This window comes from Camelus bactrianus, chromosome 35 (assembly GCF_048773025.1).
Source record: "Camelus bactrianus isolate YW-2024 breed Bactrian camel chromosome 35, ASM4877302v1, whole genome shotgun sequence".
NCBI lineage: Eukaryota > Metazoa > Chordata > Mammalia > Artiodactyla > Camelidae > Camelus > Camelus bactrianus.
In genome coordinates, this window is record NC_133573.1 from 7,012,808 (window position 1) to 7,033,357 (window position 20,550).

At 43.8% G+C, this 20,550-nt stretch overlaps 1 protein-coding gene across 5 annotated transcripts in view; it reads left to right on the top strand.

Annotated features, from left to right (window-relative positions):
* The first annotated feature begins 15,177 nt into the window (after window positions 1–15,177).
* Window positions 15,178–20,550, top strand: part of NMT2 (N-myristoyltransferase 2) — a 55,735-nt gene continuing 50,362 nt past the window's right edge. Inside the window, exon 1 of one of the 5 annotated variants that reach the window (XM_074358449.1) lies at window positions 15,178–15,387. In XM_074358449.1, coding sequence (XP_074214550.1) covers window positions 15,278–15,387 — 110 coding nt within the window. In that variant the 5' untranslated portion in view covers window positions 15,178–15,277. The remainder of the gene's footprint in view (window positions 15,388–20,550) is intronic. The other 4 variants (XM_074358448.1, XM_074358446.1, XM_074358447.1 and 1 more) reach the window with 4 other exon arrangements.

Consider the following 20,550-nt stretch of genomic DNA (forward strand, 5'->3'; position numbering starts at 1 on the left):
ACCCCAGCTGACCCCGGTGGCATATGCATGGTCCAAGGAAATGTCTGCCAAGTTGCTGTTCCACATTGGATGTGTTAATTACTTTTCTGACAGTGCCTTATCAACCACAAGAGGGAAGAGGATCAATACTTACATTCTTTAATTTCTTTCTTTCTGGAGCTGATTACAATGCTTTGCATTCCTGAATACTTAATGTGGTCCCCTTCTAGAAATTAGAAATATCTAATTTCTCTCTGCTTTGCTCTTAGAACAACCTGTCATTGGATTTAGGACCCACCCAATCAAACCGGAATGATCTCATCTTGAGATCCTTTAGTTAATTCTATCTGCAAAGATCTTTTTTCCAATTAAGGGTGCATTCAGAGGTTCCAGGGGAGAGGACAAGGACTTAACTTTGTGGGGCTGCTATTCAATTCACTACAAATGTGGGTTACAGAAAAAGTATGACATGGTTGCTGACCCCAAGAAGATGTAACGGGGTTGAGGAAGTAAGGCATACTGTTTAGAGACGATTCTCTGTGCATCGCTCATATTTTTACATGTCTTGGCAAGAAAGGCACAGACTGCCCTTTGCTCTGGACTATCTTATGAGGATATTTATACGGTAGAGTTAGCATCTCTCTCTAGAGGAATGGGCAGGCATACTGACTTTCGTTGCAAAAGATTTGGTTGCCACCTTGTGCACTGTTGGTGGGAATGGAAAGTGGAAAGCAGTATGGCAGTTCCTCAAAAAACTTAAAAATAGAATTACCACCTGATGCAATACTTCCACTTATGAGTATGTGCCCCAAAGAACTGAAAGCAGGGATACGAACAGATATTTGTACACTCATGTTCACAGTAGCATTATTCACAGTTGCCAGAAGTGGAAGCAATGCAAGGTCCCATTAGTGAATGAATGTACCAAAAAAATGGTATACCCACATAATGGAATATTATTCTTCTTGAGAAGGAAGGAAATTCTGACAAATGCTACAACATAGATGAATCTTGAAGACCTTATGCTAAGTGAAATAAGCCGTCACAAAAGGACAAACACTGTATGATTCCATTTACATGTAGTACCCAGAGTAGTTACATTCACAGGGATGAAAAGGTTAATGGTGGTTGCCAAGAGCTTGGGAGGGCAGAACAGGGAGGAGTTTTAATGGGCACAGAGTTTCAGTTTTGCAAGATGAAAAGAGTTCTGGAGATGGATGGTGGTCATGGCTGCACAGCAAAGTGAATATGCTTGATACCACTGAATCACACACTTAAAAATGGTTAAACTGGCAAATTTTATATTGGATATATTTTATAATTTTTTAAATTTTATTTTAAAAAATTTAAAATAATTGATTCCCTCAGTTCAGGATTCCTCTGAGAAATACACTCCTGAGAGTACAGACATCCACCTGCATTGCCCCATGGGACCTGGGGACAAGGGGAATTGACATAAATAGGCTGATGCTCTTGCTGCTTGCTTCGCCATGAGGCAAAGTCCCTTGACTCTGACCGAGGAATTTCCTATCTTCTCCTAGCAAACTTGTTAGCTTGCATGGCAGGTAATGCCTCAGATCCCTCACAGTCCTTGACACCCTCTACTGCATTCCACTCTTAACAAGTGGAGATAAAACTGTGTGTGCTGAGCCTAGGAGCCTATGCCCCAGCCCTGGAATGCTCTGCCTACTAGCCCTCACGTGTGGCTCTCAGAAAATCGTGCATGTGATTCCTGGGAAAGACCACAGTGGTGGAGGGAAGCCAAAATTCAATTTAACCCAGCAAAATTTCATTACGTGCCTGCTCTATGCTGAAGCCTCTTTAAGACACTGAACATGACTGACAGTGCTGCTTCTTGTCAAGGAACTCACTGTCCAGAAGAGATGCAGATACAGGACAAATAATATAATGGAGTGTGAGAACCGCAATATTTACCCAGTACTGGGGCAGCATGGCAGAAAGTGACAACTCTGGGGAGAAGTCAAGGAGAATTTCACAGAAGAAGTCAAAAGGGAACTGAGCTTTGAAGGATTTCAATATTGTGAATGTGATCAGGGTTATGGGGGGACCTACTCTAAACATAGTGAAAACCACGTGCAAAGATTCTGCACTGTGAAGCCATGAAGAGTATTCCTCAAACAGAAATGTGCAGAGGATAAGCAAGAAACAAAGGTCCAGTTAAGCAGAACTAAATGATCTGTTTACTAAATAGTGGGGTTTGGATTTTTTCTGTGACCATTGAAGGGTTTAAGCAAAGGACCAAAACTGTCAAAGATCATTAGAGTAATTTGGAGAGTAGATTGCATGGGAAGGAGGCAGGCAAGAAATGATCAAACTCTGATATAGGGCAGGTGCATTGGGTATGGAGAGAAAATACGTTTGAGAGATTTAGGAGGTAGGCTCAGTAAGACTTGGTAAATGGTTGAATGTTGAGAGGGAAGGTAATTGTGGAGCAAAGAACAGCCAGGTTCCTAGTGTAAGTAATGAGACGGATGGTGGTGCAACTAACACTGATAACTAGTGCAGCTAGAAAATACAGGGGTCACAGGGGACTTAACGTAGTGTTCTCCTTTGAGCTGGACTAGGTGGGAGTGGTGGGTTAATGTACACGTTTGGTGACATGTTGATAATGAGAAAGGCTAGCGGGAAAACAGATGAGGTTAAACATGTTGGAGCCATGGGTGGATGGATAGGGCTGTTAAACAGAGGAGGGCTTGCCTGGGGAGGCTGTGTAGAGTCAGAAATGGAAGAGGGCAGAGTCCTGATGGACACACGCATTCCCAGGCAGGCAAAGGAGGAAAGAATGAGGAGGATGTTGGGTGAGCGTCATCCGTCTGCCATCGTTCCTCCCTCCAGGGAAGGGTGTTTCTGCTGGATTGGAGGCCCACTCATCTACTGCTGCCTTCACCTAATCCTGTCCCACAACCTCCAGGCAACCCCCCTCACTCCTGGACAGCAGTCTCTGCCCCTCAGCTCACTACTTCTCCATTCACCCCCTTAACTTGTTACTTTTCTCCCAATCCTACCGCTCTATCTGTGTCTTCCTTCTCTTTCATCACCAGCCTTAAAATTCTCGCCTTCCAGTCGCATCTAATGGCTGTGGTCCAGCTACTGCTTCAGATTTCTTCAGAAACTGCTTCTGGTAAGATGCCCGTGCTTAGCGTTTAGTTCTTACCTTGCTCCTCTCTCCTCCACTGACAGGTTGATGCTTCCTGGAAACTTTCTTCCTCCCTAGGTTATAAAACATTCTCCTGGCTCTACCTGGGTGGTCAGTAGACCAGTCTTCTTCCTGGGTCATGGCTCTGCCCACCCCTTGACTAGGGCTTCCTATATTTGATTCTCTGTCTTCTCCCCTTTCCTTCCCTTCCTCACCTCCTGTTTGTTCTTAACCACCATCATAGATTCTGTTTTTTAAAAATAATCTGGATACCATATAAAGAACCAGTCTGTGTGTGTGTGTGTATGATGTGTGTGTGTGTGTTTAAAGGAGGCTTAATAATTCTATCACCTTCTCATTCCTCTCATAGAGGCAAAATCTCTACGAATGATTGTACACTTGCATAATGGTTCCCTCTGTTTATAGGGCCAACCCAGTGCTTTAGAATAAGCATCCTTAGATTAGGAAACTGCCCCACCTGATAAGGAACATTTAGGTAACTAGTTTCTTTGAAAACACAATCAATGCTTTTACCTGCTGCTGATTCTGCAGATTTTGCAATATCAAGAAGCAAGACTTCTTGTACTGGTCAGGGTTTGATCAGAAAGGCAGAGTCTCTGACTGGTACAACAGAAAAAAGGCCTTGTTACCAGAGTTAGACCTTACAAGTGTGAGTGCTGAATTGTGGCGGAGAATTCTATGCAGGATCTCACCTTTGCCTCAGCTGTTGAACCTTCAGCCCTGTGGCTGGTCGGGAAGGGAAGGTGGATGGGGCACTGACAAGTGGGAACCTGCGAGGGAGAAGTGGGTCCTGTGGAGGACAGACGGAAACTATGAAACTCCATGGAATAAGTGTTTGCCTCTCATCCACTCTACTCTCACTGCTAAGGCTGACCTTCAGGAGAAGCTTCAGAGCTTCATGCACAGCAGCTCATGCACCTGGCCTAGAACTCCAGGAAGCTGCAAGGGGAGGTCTTGGGGAGCTGGAGGAGCTATGGGTCCCAGTGCTTCCTCTTGCCGGAGAGGGAGCTAGAAGGTGAGTGACACTGGGCTCGAGCTGCCCTGGTAGCTGGTGCCCTGCATCCACCTTCGGAGAGTCAGATATGATTGCTGCTCCTTTACTTCCACCTTCTGGATTTCACACAGAAGGTCTCTTGGAGCCCATGCAAATCAGAACTATATGCAAAGGGAAGTCTGGGAAATGTAGCTCCAGCTTAGCCAAACTGACTCAGTATAAAACTCTCTCTGAATAAAATAATCCTGGAACTCATTCTTGCTTCCTGCCTTTCCCTGTTCACCCCCATCCAACAGAGTAGCAAATTCTATCAGATTTACTGGTACATGGGAAGGCTCAGTAATGTTTAAATGTTCCCAATTGCTCTTTTTTCCCCCTAAGAAAAGAAATAGAAGCACAGAAAAGTTAGGTAGCTTTTCTTAAGTCACACAGCTAACAAGCAGCAGGGCCAGAATCAACTGCAGACTCATACTCTCAAACGCTCCCTTTTTCAATTTTCCTGAGAAAGTCATTGTTTTGATATACAATTGCTAAAGAAAAATTTGAATACATAATATGGACTTCTTCACAAGATATTTTAAGTGAGCCCAATTTGTAGGAGGTAAGGGAATCTATCTTAAATAAGAGATCACAGAGGCAGAAAAAAGTATAGAAGGATGACATTGTTGTTTTTCTTTTTATAACTATTTGATCTTAAAACCAGGGCTCTTTATGTCCAGGATGTCATGTAGGACAAGACTTTCAGGATAATCAGACACTTTTTAATGATCCTCCTGACATGATCTCCACTTTAACCCAAACATCACTTGAGTTTACTTCCAGTCTTTCTGTGTTGTTGGTTCTATGCCTGTTGAAAGATAAATCTGTTCACTACAGACAGACTCTGTCAGTACAATGAGGGTCATGGATATGCCCAGAATGTCTAATCTGGCTTTTGTGTTAGGCAGGGCCTTGTAATAGGGAGACACATATTTGCTCTGATGCAGCATGGCACATGAAGAATCCACCTACTAATGTAGAACTTAGGATAATATGACTGCACACCACTTACGTTAGCATTTTTCTATTCAGTGAAGGATTGTCAAGAAAAAAAAAGATTGCAGATGGGAAAGAAAATGGGAAAAATCTATCCATCTTTTAGCTAGCTATTGTGTCTTTATTTGGGAAACAAGCTTTTAAGTTTTTTGCCTCATTTCTTTCTTATTTTTCCTGTTTTTTGAAGTATATTGATGTGTGATATTATGTTACAGGTGTACAACATAGTGATTCATAATTTTTAAAGGTTATATTCCATTTATAGTTATTATAAAATATTGGCTATATTTTCTGTGTTGTACTATATAGCTTATTTATTTTACACATAGCAGTTTGTACCTATTTAATACCATATTCCTATCTTGCCCCTCCCTACTTCCCTCTCCCCACTGATAACCACTAGTTTGTTCTTTAAATCTGTGTCTATTTGGTTTTGGGTTTGTTTTCTTTTTGCTAATTTCACTAGTTTGCTTTATTTCTTAGAGTCTGCATATAGTGATATTCTACAGTATCTGTGTTTCTCTGTCTGACTTATTTCACTTAGCATAATGCCATGTTGTTACAAATGGTAAAATTTCATTCTTTTTTATGGCTGAGTAGTATTCCATTGTATATATACATCTTTATCCATTCATCTGCTGATGGACACTTAAGTTGTTTCCACATCTTGGCAATTGTAAATAATGCTGCTGTGAATATTGGGATGTGTATATCTTTTTGAATTAGTGTTTTCTTTTTTTCACTGAAGTCTGGTTGGTTTGCAATATTTTATGTTTCAGGTATACAAGATAGTGATTCAATATTTTTATAGATTATATTCCACTTAAAGTTTATTACAAAATAATGGCTGTATTTCCCTGCTATACAATATATCCTTATAGTTTATTTATTTTGTGCATAGTAGTTTGTACCTCTTAATCCCCTACGTCCATCTTGCCTCTGCACTGGTGTGCACTAGTTTGTTCTCTGTATCTACAAATCTGTTCCCATTCTTTTTCTATAAGTTAAGCTATGGAGAAGAAATAGCTCCAATACCATGCATTGGCTTCTCTCAAGGATCAAATCAGTTTACTCTGTTGACGGCCACATGCTATATTGCCTATAGGCAAGATTCTGGTTACTTGAAAGGGGGGATGATTGAGACAACCAGGATGAGAGAGTGTGTTTGAATTGGCACCAACCCATTTCCACCGCAGAGCAAACAACTCAAGTGCCCGTCCCAAGTGGGCAAGAAGGATAACCCTGAGAAATCTCTGTGGGTGAGTGGTTGTGTCTAATGAAAAAGCATGACCTAAATCACCTTCTATAAACTTCCTGAAAGCATTCTCCAATTCAGAATTTCTACAAATTCAACCAGGTTATAAACCACAACAAATTTTTAACACTGGAGTTTACTCTGTGTAAATCTTGTGAATGTGAATCTTCCTTGGCTACAAACACAAATTAGGAAGGTGCAGGTATCTGAATCTATCTATAGTTTCTTCTTGAAAGGATGGTACCATTTTTGTTTGCTTGGAGACACTATTTACAAATAAAATGATACATATGTGGTTTTTTTTTTTTGCTTTGTTATTGCTTTTATAAAATAAAATGGGTGTTTTTTCTTTAATCATAGCTTTCAAACTTGCTCTTTCAAATCTCCCTTCTGCCAACCTTAGTGAAATCTTGGGCAGATTCCAGAGCTTTCAGTGACTTTAAGTATTAAAAAGTTCACTCCAGTCACATTCTGTTTGAATCTTTAATCTTCTGTCCAATGCCAAGTTCACCCCCACCCTTGGTTCTGGCACTTCCCATGGCTCATAAGATCTCCCCACACTTCGGGGCCTGGTTCCTCCAGAGTCCAGCTGGTAGGGAAGAGGGACTAGAGGAAAAGGGTGTAACCTGATTTAGCTAATTGGTGCAAGTATAATTTCCTCTTGCTTATCAGTGCCCGGCTGGGTGACAACCGGTATCCAAATGTTGGTTCTTTTGTGGTGCTTTTACACAAATCCTTTGGACAGCCTATATGTTTCCTGTCTAGCCAACATCTAATCTCTTCTACCAGCCCCTGTATGTGATCATCCACTCCCAACTTCTTGTTGCTGGGGTCCTTTTGGCTAGATGGCTGCCCTCTTGGGCAGGGTACCAGCAAGACAGCCCAAACCCAGGTACCATTCCTGGTCTTTGCTTTACCCATGGGACACTCCCACAACCCTGAGTGCTCCAGCCAGCTTTTCATCTCAAATTTATCCAGATGAGGAGCAAGGACTAGCCTTATCTCCATGCTGTTCCCAATTTTCTGAGAAAATAGAGCTGGCTTTCCCAAGAACTCTCTCACCAAGCTCTGCCACAACGGGAGCGCCGGTGTAAGCCCATGAGTTTCTGTATCTTAGCAAGCTCGGTGAGATACATAAGGCTTCTTTCCTTGCAGATGAACTCAGTCTGAATGGGAGGTTCTTGGGGAGCGCCACGCACAGGGTTTCAGCAGATGATGGTACCAGAGGTGGTATCAGCTTATCTAAAGACTAAAGGTCTTAGCAATGAGAAAGCATTCTTTCCTCCTTTACTGTTTGGATAGAGTCCCTTCTCTCTTCTCCCTTCATATTTTACTTTTGAAAAAGTGGGAAAGAGAATCATGTGCTCACATATGACTCCTGAAAGAGATCTCTGTTCTTAGAAGAAACAAGTAAAACTGTCTCTACTTCCCATCATGGTACCTTATGTGTTTACGAAAATCCACGGTAAGGATTTTAAGTATGGATTTCCATGGTAAGAAATTTTGACTGAATGCTCTGCAAAGGGACCATCAAAAGGTGCTGGGTTTGCCAGGATCATTTGAGTAGCACTATTGAAAAGGGTCTAAAAGGAGGTAGAGGCTGGAGGCAGAGAGTCCTCTCATCTTGGAGGCTGTTGTGACCTTTGGGTTGCATGCAGGCAATTCCTTTCGACTTTCTTTGCCTCCCTGTACTCCACCAGCTTCCCTTTCTTGCTTTTTCCCTCCTCCCTTCTTCCCCCTTACCTACTCTACTCACTTACCTGACTCTTTTGCTTTCTCCTCCATCCTTTCTTCCTGAGAGGGCTGGGAAACCCTAATTCTGGACAGGCTACAATAGATTCTTTTGCCTCCTCTGGTACTTCTAGTAAAAAATTCTGGTAAGAGTGTGCTTCTGGAATATATGTCTTAAGGAAAATACTAATAATCTTTGGCAATACATCATCCGGTGATGTCTTGGTGGACAAAGCCTGGATATATTCAAGGAGTTGGCAAGCAGGGAGGTTTCAAGATGACCAATTAAGGCACCTTCGAGCAAAGCTGGAGCATCATCTCTGCATCATCTGGCAGTCTCCCCGGCATCCCCTGCACACCCTACCTTGCCCTACAGGGAGCAAGACAGACTCAGCAATGATGAAGCTCCACAGTGCAGCTGGTCTGCAGTTCTCACTGTGGCACCACGCTGCGGGCTTGAGCGGGTGTGAGAACCTTTCAGCAGAATCATAAGCAGCAGGAGGTGAAAATCACGCTCAGACTGATACCAAGAAGTGCTTCTCAAATGCACAACTGCAAACAGCTCAGCATAGCCACAGCTTCCTCCGCAATTAGAAATGGAGTCACCATTTTTTTATACATAAGATCAAGTCAACCTGAGTGCGAAGCAGACCAGCCATCAGGAAGAGTTAACACAACGCAAAAGTGAATGGCATTGGTTTTGTAAGCCCAGATGGAAAGTCCAAATGATGGACTTGGCAGGAGTCTTTTTCAGGTGTACTCTGATATACAATTATCACAGTTGGCAATAAGGAATGAGTCCATCTTTAAGATTTTCTTTCAGTCTTTGCTTTTCTACAGTACATTGATTAATTACTGCTGCTTAAACACACACACACACACACTCCACAACTGCATGGCTTAAAACGATGACCATGGATTATGTCACACGTCTGTAGGTCAGCTGGAAGGTTATGGAAGTTTCAGCGGAGCTCACTCACGTGTCTGTGATCAGCTGGGGGATTAATCAAGAACTGGAGAGCCCAGGAGGCCCAAGCCAGCACAGCTCAGCTCACTCCACATCAGCCCGTAGGCTAACTCAGGCACGTGCCCACGGCAGGAAAGCATTCTGCTGGGCAGAGCAGAGCCCACAAGCCGAGGCTGTGTCACTTTAACGTTCCCTTTGGCTAAAGTTCGTTAGTTCTCTTATTAATAAAGATGATATATTCTAGATACACACCCTGTATTATCAGAATTTCTTTCCTGCTGGAAGTAAAGGGATAGAGGAAGCAAAAGGTTATGTTCTGTGTACCAGGTCTGCGACACTCTCACTTCTGCCAAATTTTGCTGGTCATCCCAGAATCATGTGGTAGGGACGTTGGTTCCATCTCTTGATGGGAGGAGCTGCACTGATAGGGGTGGAGACTTGAGGCCATACTTTTGCAATTAATCTAACAGTCTAGCTTCTGGCCAGTTATTTCATCCTTCTTATATCATATCCATCTTATATTCACATCCTTCCCCTCCTCCACTCCATATCCCAACTTCTCATCCAAATCAGAGCATCAGCCTCAAGGTTCAGGATCTTACGATTTACAGCAGATTCAGATGCAGCTCCAAGATAGGGCTCCTCTTAATTCAGGAACTCAAGGAGACAAGGGATCTGCCCTAAAGGTGCAGCATCCAGTGGCAAACCAGGGACAGGAAAACCACACAAATACTCACATACAAAAGTGGGAGGAATAGGATACAGATAGCAGTCACTGATCTAGAATATTCTGAACTCTCTTGTCCAGGTCACTCTATTCCAGGGGTGTGGAACACTCCTTGATTAGGCCTTGGGTCTGCTCCCTGGAAACAGCCCCACAGTTCACTGTTTTCAGTGGTGCTTGACTCCAGCCGGGGCATCCTTTCTTTTCAATCCCACTCCTTGCCTACTTCTGAGGAAATGGATCTTATTGGCAGCTTAGGAATTTTCTCAGACTGTCTCCTGCCCATTATGTTTCTAGGGCCAGAGACCTAAAACTTGATAAATATCTTGATAAATTTCAGTCCTAGTAAGTCCATGCTTGTGACACTTTTGTGTGTATAACACTCTTTAAACACTTTGTGGGTTTTCTGTGTATTTAATTATAATGCACTGCATTTGATAAAAGCCACACCCTTGATTCCTTTCTCAACTGACTTCTCTCTAATATTGCTGTTTTGGACCTGTTGGACTGTACCCTAGAAGCCAGGGTTGGAGGGCTATAATTCAGTGGTAGAGTATGTGCTTGGCATGCACGAGGTCCTGGGTTCAATCCCCAGTGCCTCCATTAAGGGGGAAGAAAAGATTCCTAAAAGACCTTTTGTCCAGTTGAGGGGGTCTGTTAGGTACTAGATTAATTCTTTAGATGTTTTTTAGAGTCACTGCCTTGATTTGATCTTTATCTTTAGTCCTGCTTTCACTCTGATGCATATTTACTGACTGAGAAGATTAGAGATGAGAAGCAGCTTTATTTTTCCAACCCAGCAAGTTCTGATCCCTCTCTATTCCTTCCAATTCTGCTTGCAAACTGGCCAGTTCTTTCCTAGCCCGTCTCTTTCTTGCTGAAACCTATCACATGCATTTAGGAGCAGTCAGTTGATGCTTGCAATATTCTACCTGGAAGTTATCTTTCTCGAGTCTGAAAGTATATTAGATATATTTTTTATCTCACAAGTTGCTAAGAACAAGACATTTACCCAGACGTTTTCACACTGCATAACATGGGACACTGTATTTTTCAGCCTTTTCTAGTTTCATTGCCATTTTTCCATATCCTGCCTGATGTCTCATTGCGAATCCATTGCTACACATCGAAGGTGGCAACATCCCACTTCTATGTACCAATTTCTGTGTCAGTTACCAATTGCTGCACATGAAAATGCCACAAAATTTAGTGTCTTAAGACAACATCATTTATTACTTCTCACAAATCTATAGGTCCCCTGGGTGGTTCTGCTGATTCAGGCTGAGTTCAGCTGATCTTAGCTGAGCTCACATGTGCACCTACAGTCAGATGGCAAGTTGGCTGGAGGCTGGCTGATGGATCCTAGATGACCTTGTCTCGAAGACCCAGCTGTGGTCCATGCAGTCTCCTCCTTCCAGGAGGCTATCTAGGCTTGAATTTTGTTGCAGTGGCACAGTTCTAGGGGAAAGAGAAAGGAACCACACAAAACCTTTTGAGGTTAGACTTGGAGTTGGCACACCATCACATCACATTCAAATGGCCAAAGCAAGTCAAAAAACCAACCCAAATTCAAGAGCTCTTGCGGAAGAGATGCAAAGCCAGATTGCCAAGGGCAGGAATACAGGAAGAGGTGGAGAATTGTGGTCATTTTCTCAACTAATCTAATACAATGTGCCTAGATTTTTTAAACACTTAGCTTGCTAGGAACTTGGTATATATAAATCTGAAGGTTCCTGTTTTTCTTTAATCATGGAAAATTCATTTCCATTATCTCTTCAAATATCGCCTTCTTTCCAAATTTCTCCTTCTGAAACTTATTATTTCCTTCTGGAACTCTTGTTAGACAAATGTTGAGCCTTTTTATTTTATCACCCACGTCTCATAACTTTAGGAAAATTCCATCTTTTTATTTCTCTGAGATGCTTCTGGACTATTTCTGAAAAATAGCTGCTTATTCACTAAATACTTTCTTAGCTGTATCAGTAATTTACTATTTTCTGAAGAAATGGAGAATAGGTTGAGCCCTCCATATACTATCCTTTCAAAATGAACCTCTATATTTCTAGAATAAATAACATAAGCTTTTTTTTTTTCCTTTTCCTCAGGAGCCCTATTGTCAAATTCCCTTAATTGCTTCCTTCTAAAATCTTATCCCATGCCCATTTTCTCTTCACAGTATAATATACAGAGATGAAAATAAGATGAAATATTTGAATATGTCTCAAGGTCAAGTAGTATGTAGTATTACTTTACAGCTAATGCACATATGCTTCCAATGAGAGATTGACTCATGAAAGAATTTTTTCATTGTAATTAAGGCATCTATATATATATTCTCTAACAGGTAACGATATCTATCTTCAATCTATCCTTGTATTATATGTGGTTTTTAAATTTTTATTGTTTTGCCTAAGAATGTATTTTGTAAACAGAAACAAGGGTTGTATATAAATCCTTGGTTTTATGGCCTCACACCCACAAGGATGGTTACTATCCAAAAAATAGGAAATAGCAAGTGCTGGTAGGGACGTGGGGAAGTTGAAACTCTTGTGCACTGTTGGTGGATATGAAAAATGGTGCAGCTGTTATGGAATACAATATGGCAGTTTCTCAAAAAAATTAAAAATAGAATTACCATATGACCCAGTAATTCCGATTTTGGGAATATATCAAACAAAACTGAAAGTGGTGACTCAAAAAGGTATTTTTTCATCCATGTTCATAGCAGCATTATTCACAGTAGCGAAGGGGTGGAAGCAACCTAAGTGTCTTTTAAAGCATAAGTGGATAAACAGAATGTGGTATAAACGTACAATAAAATATTATTCAGCCTTAGAAAGGAAGGAAGTTCTGATACATGGCACAACAGAGATGAACCCTGAGGACATTTTGCTAAGGGAAATAAGCCAATCAGAAAAAGACTGTATGATTCCATTTATGCGAGGTATATAGAGTAGTCAAATTCATAGGCATAGAATGTAGAATGGTGATTGCCAGGGGCTGGGGAGGAGGTAAATGGGGATTTGTTTAATGGTTACAGTTGCGGTTTTGCAAGATTGAAAAACTCTGGAGATGGTTTGCACAATGTGAATATACTTAATATTATGAACTTTATACTTAGAAATGGTCAAGATGGTAAATTTTACGTTATGTGTATTTTAATGCAATTTTTAAAAAGCAAAAAGGTACACTAGTTTAAATAAAACCAGACTAATTATACAACTATGATCTTACATCTATAATAGAAGATGAGTCAGGCAGGATAGGAAATTCCCCAGAGCCTCTTTTAACACACTGGTAACCACTGTACAGGACTCTCTTCCCCCAAATAAAGCTTGGATTGGAGATTCTAGAAGATACCACTTGGTTCCAATCCTCCAAATTCTGGGATTAAACCAGGGAAAGAAGCAAAAATTTTTAGAAACCTAGTAAGTTTCTATGTATAACAACAGGATTTAAGAATCTCCAGGGTCATCTGCAAACTCTGTCCTCCTTCAAATGATTAATGATGACACACATTTGTATTATATAATACCTCCATTCAGTACTTAACAGACGACTGGGCCAAGTTCTTTGCATTCTGGGGAACAGATGTTCCCTGTTTGTCATGGCTTTCTAGTGTTTAACTGGTTTTTGATGCCTTCATTTTATTTCTCCATGATTATTTGTGTTCTTATTCTTTTTTGAGATCCTTGGTCAAAACTTCTTGAGAATTCAGATAAATACATATCTGCTGAGTTCTCTTTGCTTTGTATTTAAAAAAATATTTTAGAGAACCCTTCCAATAGGTTATAGCAACTGATCTGATAGATTTGCTCCTGGTCAGGATCGTACTGGTTAACCAGCCAGGTTACAGTTATCTAACTTATCACGTTCACAGGGATGAGCCGCAGGAAATTCACTGATCTATATTTGCCTAAACTTTGAAGCCAGAAGCCACGTGTGACCTTCTGCCTCAGAAATCGTTGCAATTGTGAAAGATAGCATTGTATTTCCTTCGTGTTTTGGCTCCCTTTTGCACTACTTAAAGAATCTTTGCTGGCTCAACCTCAGTCTGTCATAAAAGGCTGCTGAACTGTGAAATCGCTCTGCAATTTTTGTCTTTAGATACTGCTGTCTTGTATTTTAAGGGCACAGTCTTCCTTGTGGGGAAAAAAAAAACCCAGAAAATTCTCCCAATACCTTCTGCATAAAATGACCCACACCAAAAATTTCAGATGGCTTTTTTTGGGGGTGGGGTGGGGCGAGGTAATTATATTTATTTACTTATCTTTAATGATGGTACTGTGGATTGAACCCAGGATCTCATGCATGCTAGGCATACACTCTACCACTGAGCTACACACTCCCTCTTCAGGTGCCTTTTTAAAGTCTCTTTTCCTCATGGAGCATTTCTAATAACTATCTTTCCAGTGTCTTTGTAAACCATGTAGGCTTCCTGTGACCTAGTGGGACCTTGAACTCTGCCCATGAAATCAAAGGAAAGGACTGGAATGTACAGACTGCAACAGCAAATAAGAGTCTGAACTTCACCTGCCTTTTATTTGGCAATCCATGAAGTGCCTCCTTCCCCTCCTTCGTTCACAGGCAGAGACAGAGGACCATCTCAGCCCAGAAGGCCACACACTTTTGATTGGAGGTCTAGGTCATAGCCCTCACTTGAAGCCAGAGTGGCCCCCCTGACACTGTCCAGTCCCCCAGCGTCACAGGCAAATCCCACTTCCCCCAAGATGGTTGTTCTGGTCTAAGCCGATTGTCTGTGGTATCCAGCAAAAACAGGGGCAGCTCCACATTTTACTCTGTTAAGAGTTTTAGAGCTGTGAGCCTGGTTGGAATGGAGACTTGGGAAGGCTGGAAGCACTCGGTTTTCACTTTGACTTTGATTTCATAGTATATTGGAAAGACAGAGACATGTGAAATGGAATTTTTACAACGTGTCTGTAATCGGCCAGGGTGGGGGAGAGGGGCGGTTCTGGAAATCAGTGGCCTTGGCCCGCCTACCCCTGAGTAAGAATTCCCTGCCAAGAGTTAAAAGCTCTTCTTAATATTGCAGAGATGTAAAACCGCGTTGCCTGTGCTCCCAACATGAAGACAGGATTTGGAGTCCGCAGGTTGCGCTGTTCAGGGCGCGGGATCGGCTTCGGGTTCCAGGGCTCGGCCCCTGTGTGCGCCCCGGGTCGCAATAACCCTCACTGCCACCCGCTGGGACCTCCTACAGCTGGGCGCGGACCGCCCCCGAAGCCTCCCCTGGTCTGGGCGGGGCGGGGCGGGGCGGAGCGGGCGCTGAGCCCCGGGCCCCGCCTCCGAGGAGACGGCGGGCGGCACTAGAGGGAGCTGCTCGCGCCGCCGCCTTCGCCGTGCCGGCCCCCCACGCCCGCGGCCGCGAGCGCCGCCTCCCAGCCCGCGCCGCCGCGATGGCGGAGGACAGCGAGTCCGCGGCCAGCCAGCAGAGCCTGGAGCTGGACGACCAGGACACGTGCGGGATCGACGGGGACAATGAGGAGGAGACGGAGCACGCCAAAGGGTAGGCGCTCCCGGGGCTCCGCGCGGACGCCGGCTCTGGGGCGCGGAGGCGGCGGAGCGGCGGGCGGCCCCCGCGTGGCCCTCGCGCGGCTCCGGGGCGGTGGGAGGTCCGGGGGGCGCGGCTCGCGCCGGGAGCCGATCGGCTTGGGCGAGGCCCGGGTGGACCGGGGGGCGCGGGGACCCGCAACGCCGCTGTCACTTGCCGCGCGGCCCGCCAGCCCTTGTCAGTGCCCATCCCGGTTGGCGTGTGACTCATTGGCATCGAGGGGGGCGCGGAGCCCTGCCCTTTGTGGCAGCCGGCAGCCTGGCTGGTGGGAAGTGGCCCTTCTCTCCGCTCCTTGTCATCCTCTCCTTAAGTCCTTCCCGACCCTCCCACCCCTCCCCCAGCCACCACCAAGACCCGGGGTGAAAGAGAGCTACTGAGGCCGGGGAGCCGTTTGAGATTTGCCCCTGCTCGATCGGCGCTGCTGGCGGGGAGCTGAGGAAAGTTGCGCCGCCCGGCCGCCCTGCGCCGCTCGGAGCCGGGCAAGGGGCGCCGGGGTCCCGGCCCAGCTTCTGGGGGCGCGCGGTTTCGCCAGCGCGTCTGCATCTCTCGAGCAAGTCGAACCCTGATTTCAGCTCAGGCTTGGGGTGAGGAGTAGGGAGCAGCTCCCGCCGACCGGACCAGATCCTGCTTGGCGATCTCCAAAGCCATGCATTTCAACACCTCATCAGATTTCTTTCTCCTTTCACTGGCTCCCTTTCACCCCCGCAGACTTGATTTGCAGTCCTGTCGGAGAAAAGATTGCTTCTCTTGAAGGGGGAGTATTGAAGTTCAGTTTTTATGGGCGGGATAGGGGGATCATTTTAAATCTAGGCTGGTGTTTATTTACATTACCCTTTCACCCTGTTGGATTCAAACTGGGAGCTGGCACGGAGCACTCAACGGCGCCCCTTAGAAGTGAGATTTTGCAAACCATGGTGACTGGTGAAGAAGTGGGTCAGCTTAAAATCATGATAGGGAGGCCTTCGTCACAGATGGCTTATTTATTCAGTTCATGGAGAGGATTCTTTAAATGATTGATGATTTAAAATGTAAAGTATTTGCATTCTATTTAACGTCTGCTTGAAGATTTATTTAAGAAAGGAACTTTGAGCTTTAACGTGTTATAAAATATCAAAAGAGATCAAGAAAAAGAAAAGCTGACTAAATGCATCTTTCACTGGTGTGGATTTTTTTCCAGTGGCAGCTGCAAGTGCAGAATGTTATAATTCTAGCCTAGAATATGTTTTTGAAAGAGAGGAAAGGAAATTCTGCAGACATCTGAGCCCAAGTTCTGTTTATGCAGAGGTAGAATCATATGCCTTTGGTAGATAGCTAAATATAGAGATGTTTTTGAAATAATAGCACCAGTGACAAAAATGAGTCCAGATCCAGATGTAGTGGGTTACCTCCAAAACTTCAGCACCTGTCCATTGTCTTTCTGGGAAGACCCTGGACATCTGTCTTCTGCACTGTAATTTGTTTATTATTCTTCGTTCTTTTGAAGGTTTGATTATGTACTTATTTGCTTTCACAGTCGAGAATGTCCGTGGTACATAGGATTACTCATCTGTGTACCCACTGATCCAGTCCTGTCCCCAGGAGCCTTGTAGGAGGCTGTGCAAAGTTCCCAGGTTAGCACCCAGAAGCATCTACATGCCCTCTCCAGAGGTGTTCAGTTTTGTACATCAGCACATTAATTATATGTTAGCACAGTTACTTAAAATTTAGAGATGCTCAATGGACTGAAACGTTTTAAGCAAGAGCAGATGACGTGATTTCAGCTTCTAGAAGTAAGAAACTAATGTAATGGGTTTATTGTAGTCTATTAAAATGTGAAGGGACTAGTAAAAATCCAAGTTGCTGTGCTAGTTGGACCGCTTTTTTGAATTAGAATTCAGACAATGCGCCAGATTTGGAGGACTGATTGTGTTTTATCTGGCTCAGGTACTGGTAATATGGCTCAGTAGAAACCTAGATTTTTTCTTCATCTTAGGTAACTCAAGTTTGTAAATACTAAAACTTGAAAGATTCCTCTTTTCTACACCTGGCCTCTTTATCCTCCACCAATTTAAATTAATTGGCAAACAGAGAGGCTTTGGAGGAATGAGTATATAAATGCTTTACCTTTTAAAGGTGAATTATCTTGCAGCCACTAGGTATGGGTCGGTGCACAAAAGCAGTTATTTACTAAGTAGTACCCTTGTGGCCTGAAAGGGTTAACTTACCCCCATCATTGAATACAATGTATTGACTTGTTGTTTTAGACATGTTACAACTAAAGCCTCAGATAAAAGAAAATTACAAAATTAGATTATTTTGCCCCCACAATGTACATATTACTGTGTATGCTTTTCTTCTATTTTCATAGAATTTTTTTTTACATTTTTTTATTGAGTAATAGTCATTTTACAATGTTGTGTCAAATTCTAGTGTAGAGCACAATTTTTCAGTTATACATGAACATATGTATATTCATTGTCACATTTTTTTCGCTATGAGTTACCACAAGATCTTGTATATATTTCCCTGTGCCATACAGTATAATCTTGTTTATCTTTTCTGCATTTTAAAATCCCAGTCTGTCCCTTCCAACCCCCCGCCCCCTTGGCAACCACAAGTTTGTATTCTATGTCTATGAGTCTGTTTCTGTTTGTATTTATGTTTTGTTTTGTTTTGTTTTAGATTCCACATATGAGCGATCTCATATGGTATTTTTCTTTCTCTTTCTGGCTTACTTCACTTAGAATAACATTCTCCAGGAACATCCATGTTGCTGCAAATGGTGTTATGTTGTTGGTTTTTGTGGCTGAATAGTATTCCATTGTATAAATATACCACAGCTTCTCATTCAGTCATCTGTTGATGGACATTTAGGCTGTTTCCATGTCTTGGCTATTGTAAATAGTACTGCTATGAACATTGGAGTGCAGGTGTCATTTTGAAGTAGGGTTCCTTCTGGATACATGCCCAGGAGCGGGATTCCTGGGTCACAAGATAAGTCTATTCCTAGTCTTTTGAGGAATCTCCATACTGTTTTCCACTGTGGCTTTCCTTGCTTCCCTCTCCCACTCTTAATGATTTAGATGTCTTCTTTTACAATTTTGTGTTTATTCTTTTTGTAATTCATGGCAGTTATCTCCTTTCCAGTTACGAGTTTCTCATTTTTGCAGCATCCTGCTTCATTTCTATTTAGAGTAGACCTGTCAGTATTTCTTTTAGCATGGGTTTAGTGTTGCTAAACTCTTTTAGTTTTTGCTTGTCTGTGAAATTCTTTATGTCTCCCTCTATTCTAAAGGATAGCCTTGCTGGATAGAGTATCCTAGGCTGCATCTTTTTTTCATTCAGGGCTTCGAATATGTCTTGCCACTCCCTTCTGGCCTATAGTGTTTGTGTAGAGAAATCAGCTGAGAGCCTTATGGGGGTTCCCTTGTAACCCACTCTTTGTTTTTCTCTTGCTGCCTTTAGGATCATTTCTTTATCCTTGACTCTGGCCATCTTGATTATGGTATGTCTTGGTGTGGGTCTATTTGGGTTCTTCCTGTTTGGGACCCTCTGAGCTTCCTGTACTTGGATATCTGATTCCTTCTTTAGGTTTGGGAAGTTTTCAGTCATGATTTCTTCAAATACCTTTTCAATCCCCTTTGTTCTTTCTTCCCCTTCTGGAACCCCTACTATGCGTAGATTGGCACACTTTATATTATCCCATAGGTCCCTTATATTGTTTTCATTGTTTTTTGTTTGTTTTTCTCTCAGCTGTTATGATTGGGTGCTTTCTGTTGTCCTGTCTTCGAGGTCACTTATTCGTTCCTCTGCATTATCTAGCCTGCTTTGTGCAGCCTTTAGATCAGCTCTTATCTCAGCAAATGAGTTTACTAATTCTACTTGGTTCTTCTTTATAGCTTCTATTTCATTTTTGACATGTTTTATATCTCTAAACACTATTTCTTTTAGTTCCTTCAGTACTTTGATCAGTCTTTTTTTGAAATCTTGATGTAGTAGGCCATCAACGTCTATTTCCTTGATCGTGCTTTCAGGGGATTTCTCTTGATCTTTTAACTGGGAGTGGTTCCTTTGCTTCTTCATATTGCTCATATCTCTCTGGCACTGTGGCTTAAGGAGTATCAGTTATCTAGTTCTCCTGGAGACGGCGTGCTCTTAATGATTTTATCAAGAGGTGTTTGTGTCTTTGCCCTGTTTCACGAAGTCAGCTTGCTGTTTCCGGAGGCCCTCTGTTGGTGCCCTCGTCTGTGCTGCTCCCAGTGGCTGTCAGCTAGCAGATCACATCCCCTCCCAACACTGGGTCAGGTGCTGAGCTCTTTCCTGGTGGACGGGCAGGTCACTCCCACTCCCAATGCAGCAGGCAGATGCTGCGCTGGGGCAAGGCAGGTGGGTGGATCGCGACCCCTCCCAGCACTGTGGTCAGGTGCTGCGTTCCTGCCAGGAAGGCGGTTGGCCGCCCGCCCTCTCCCAGCGCCGGTCACTCCGCTGCCCTGTGCAGCTGCCCACTCCGCATCGGGGTCGGCGCTCAGAAGGCGGGCTCAGGGAAGACCACGGAATGGCCCCGCTCCTGCTCTGTGCCAAATCTCAGCTCCTTGTTTGTCTTGGCTGTGCAAGTTCTCTGAGGTGCCAGGGCAGAAAGATCCTATCCACCTTGGGCTGTAAACAAGTCTCAGTCCTGCTTAGGAGGTTGCGGAACCCCGGGGTGTGGATTCAGGTCTCGGACCCACCCCTGCCCCCACCCAGGCACTGTGCACAGGGGAGATGGCAGCTGTAGCTGCACCCCGCTCTCTTCTCAAGGGAAGTGCCAGTAATGGCAGGGCAGGTCTGAGGAGACAAAGGCTATGGCGCCCCTCCCCCCAGGGCACACCAGCCGTGTTGCTTTGCTTTTTCCACAATTTATGGGGGACTGAGGTTGTTCTGCTCCGTATCACCTCCCAGCCATGGTGCACAGCACCCCACAGTCCCCCGGGGCTGCCTCAGTGCAGCCACCCCAGTCCTCCACCTGGCTCGGGCAGCCAGTCCCTGTCCCAGCTGGCTTGCGTCTTGGGCTGGGTGTCGCAGGGACCTTTTGTGCCCATTTAACTCAGTTCTGTCGGTCAAGGGGTGCTCAAGGCAGATCTGAGCCTTGGAGGCGCCCCC